The sequence below is a fragment of the Exserohilum turcica genome, assembly GCF_000359705.1.
Source record: "Exserohilum turcica Et28A unplaced genomic scaffold SETTUscaffold_338, whole genome shotgun sequence".
NCBI classification, from domain to species: domain Eukaryota; kingdom Fungi; phylum Ascomycota; class Dothideomycetes; order Pleosporales; family Pleosporaceae; genus Exserohilum; species Exserohilum turcicum.
In genome coordinates, this window is record NW_007360179.1 from 1 (window position 1) to 2,139 (window position 2,139).

At 47.5% G+C, this 2,139-nt stretch overlaps 2 protein-coding genes across 2 annotated transcripts; one reads left to right on the forward strand and one right to left on the reverse strand.

Annotated features, from left to right (window-relative positions):
• Window positions 1-920: 920 nt before the first annotated feature.
• Window positions 921-1,203, forward strand: SETTUDRAFT_29670 (uncharacterized protein; the record flags this gene model as incomplete). The annotated part of the gene is made up of 2 exons (XM_008029738.1): window positions 921-1,112; window positions 1,165-1,203. 2 exons carry the CDS (start codon window positions 921-923, stop codon window positions 1,201-1,203), a joined length of 231 nt encoding a protein of 76 aa, XP_008027929.1.
• A 733-nt stretch (window positions 1,204-1,936) lies between these two features.
• SETTUDRAFT_68603 (uncharacterized protein) lies at window positions 1,937-2,134 on the reverse strand (the record flags this gene model as incomplete). Its single annotated transcript, XM_008029739.1, has 1 exon — window positions 1,937-2,134. A coding segment is annotated over one exon (198 nt), but the record flags the coding sequence as incomplete, so codon positions are not given.
• Between the last annotated feature and the right edge of the window lie 5 nt (window positions 2,135-2,139).

Below are 2,139 nucleotides of genomic sequence, written 5' to 3' on the forward strand. Positions count from 1 at the left end.
GGTAATGATGCTTGAGTAATAGCATCTGGGCCTGGTGTACTACTTTTAACTTTGCTAGAACAGGCCTGTTCTAGTTCAGTTATTGATAGTATTGGCCACTCCCACTTTCCTTCGCTGTAGCTCGAGAAGCTAGGCGGCTGGGTAGTTGGAGGCGGAGGGAAAAGCGCCTTTCTAAAGGCTCTGCACTTTCCTTTAAACGTAGTCTCTAGGGCCTCTCCTTGGACCAACATGTGTATTTTTCTAGGTTAGCTCACGTCAAAACTCATGGTGGCGCTGTGTTGGGTTTCTACACCATGTCCTAATTTCGGACGGTCGGACGACGACAGCGAAAATTAGACCAAGAACAGAGATGAACAACAAGAGCAAGAACAATCAACATATCTCTCCAGCTTATTCAGATAATTAATGGTGGGCCTATACAGCTGCAGAGAAAATTTGAAAAAATCATAATAGATGCGTCTTACAATAAACTAGCACTCATATAGCCTTTAGGGCACGTGCGCAGGCACTAAACACCTAACCTCGTGTCAAAAAGCGTCGTCGTCGCCCAGTCCTATTGCATAAAAAGCGGGGCTTCAAGTGACTTCTGACACGAAACAAGTTGCTTTCCTCACCACTAGTTCCTTTGGGCACTCACACAATGGCATGACAACGTTACATGCTCCCGTCCACTATGCACGTGCTGTGCAACCCCAGTATTGACGGCATCTACACTGCAAGAACCATGTAGAATCCTCATGGCAGCATTCATCCGATATGTTGCTTGACTATACCTCTGATTTGCTAGAGAACTTTTGTGCATATAAAGACCTTGATGCTCCTCTCTGCCTTGAACATCCATCAATCAATCAACCAAGCAATCAGAACAACAACTACTACCAAATCACTTTCTACTACCATTTCCACCCTCTTCCCTCAAAATGAAGTTCTTCGCTACTTTGGCCCTCCCGCTCGCCTTCGCCACCCTAGCCATGAGCTCCCCGCTCGCCCAAAAAGGCCCAGTCCTGACTCCAGGCCCGGGCGTCTGTCCAGATGTTGGAAACTGTTCTTCTTCTTCCAACGGTACTTCGACTCCCCCCGCCCAAACCTGCACATGCCGCAGGGTTCTCGGTGTAAGTCTTGCCCTCGTTATCTCGCTTTCTTCTTCTTTACTGACGGAATTAGCAATGCCTTATCGTCAATGGATGTACCTGCTGTAGCTAGAGGGTTGGCTACCCGGCGGAGCATGCTGAGCATGCAATGATTTATGATATTGTTTCTGGGGTCTGGTATACGATTAGCGTGTGGAGCCTCCATATAGGGGTCGGGCTTGACTGGTTGTCTGTACGTTGTAGGGTTTACTCAGCGCTGGCGTATAGATCCAGACGTGCACCAATCAAGGTTTTATTATTGCTTTCGTTTCCTTCATGAAGGTACCCATTGCAGTGTTGCCGTACATGAAATACTGTAGAGTGTTCGCATCATCAGTTATTCGATGAGGTGGAACAATCTGAGAACCGTCAGCTGTAGGATGCAATGTTACATACGATTCGAAATGCACCGGATGCAGTCTCTCTGATCATGGCTGTGCCGCCGCATGGCGTGATTCGATGCCCGTTGCATGCACTACAGAGATGTCAACAATCAAGCCAAGCCAAGCTCCAGCTTGGCTTGCCTCAGCTTGATAGGCAAAAGCAAAACTGTCAGCTTGGCTTGGCTTGACTCAGCTTGGCTTGGTGTATCAAGCTAGCTTGATTGATGAGCTTGATGAGCTTGATGGTCATAGCGTCTTTTTCAAAGCTAGTTAAGTAGATAATATTAGCTATAGCTACAGCGACTATTCTTGGTGTTGAGTTTCGCTATCACTATTGATATCGCTATCCCACTTACTCAGCTCATACAACGTCTCTATACTATCATCACTTATAGTGACTTTTGAGCTAATATTATCGTTGCCTAAACTAGCTTTACGCCACCGTCGTACGCACTGTATCGCCGCCAAAAGCTGCGGTTGCATGCCTCGTCGGCGAGGCTCTAGTAGATCCCCAAGCTTACTGAACATGCGCTCACACTCGCAGCTTGACGCTGGTATCGAGAGCACGTCTAGCGCAAGCCTGCTAAGGCGTGGGTAACGATCTCGCATGAGTATCCAGTATCTTG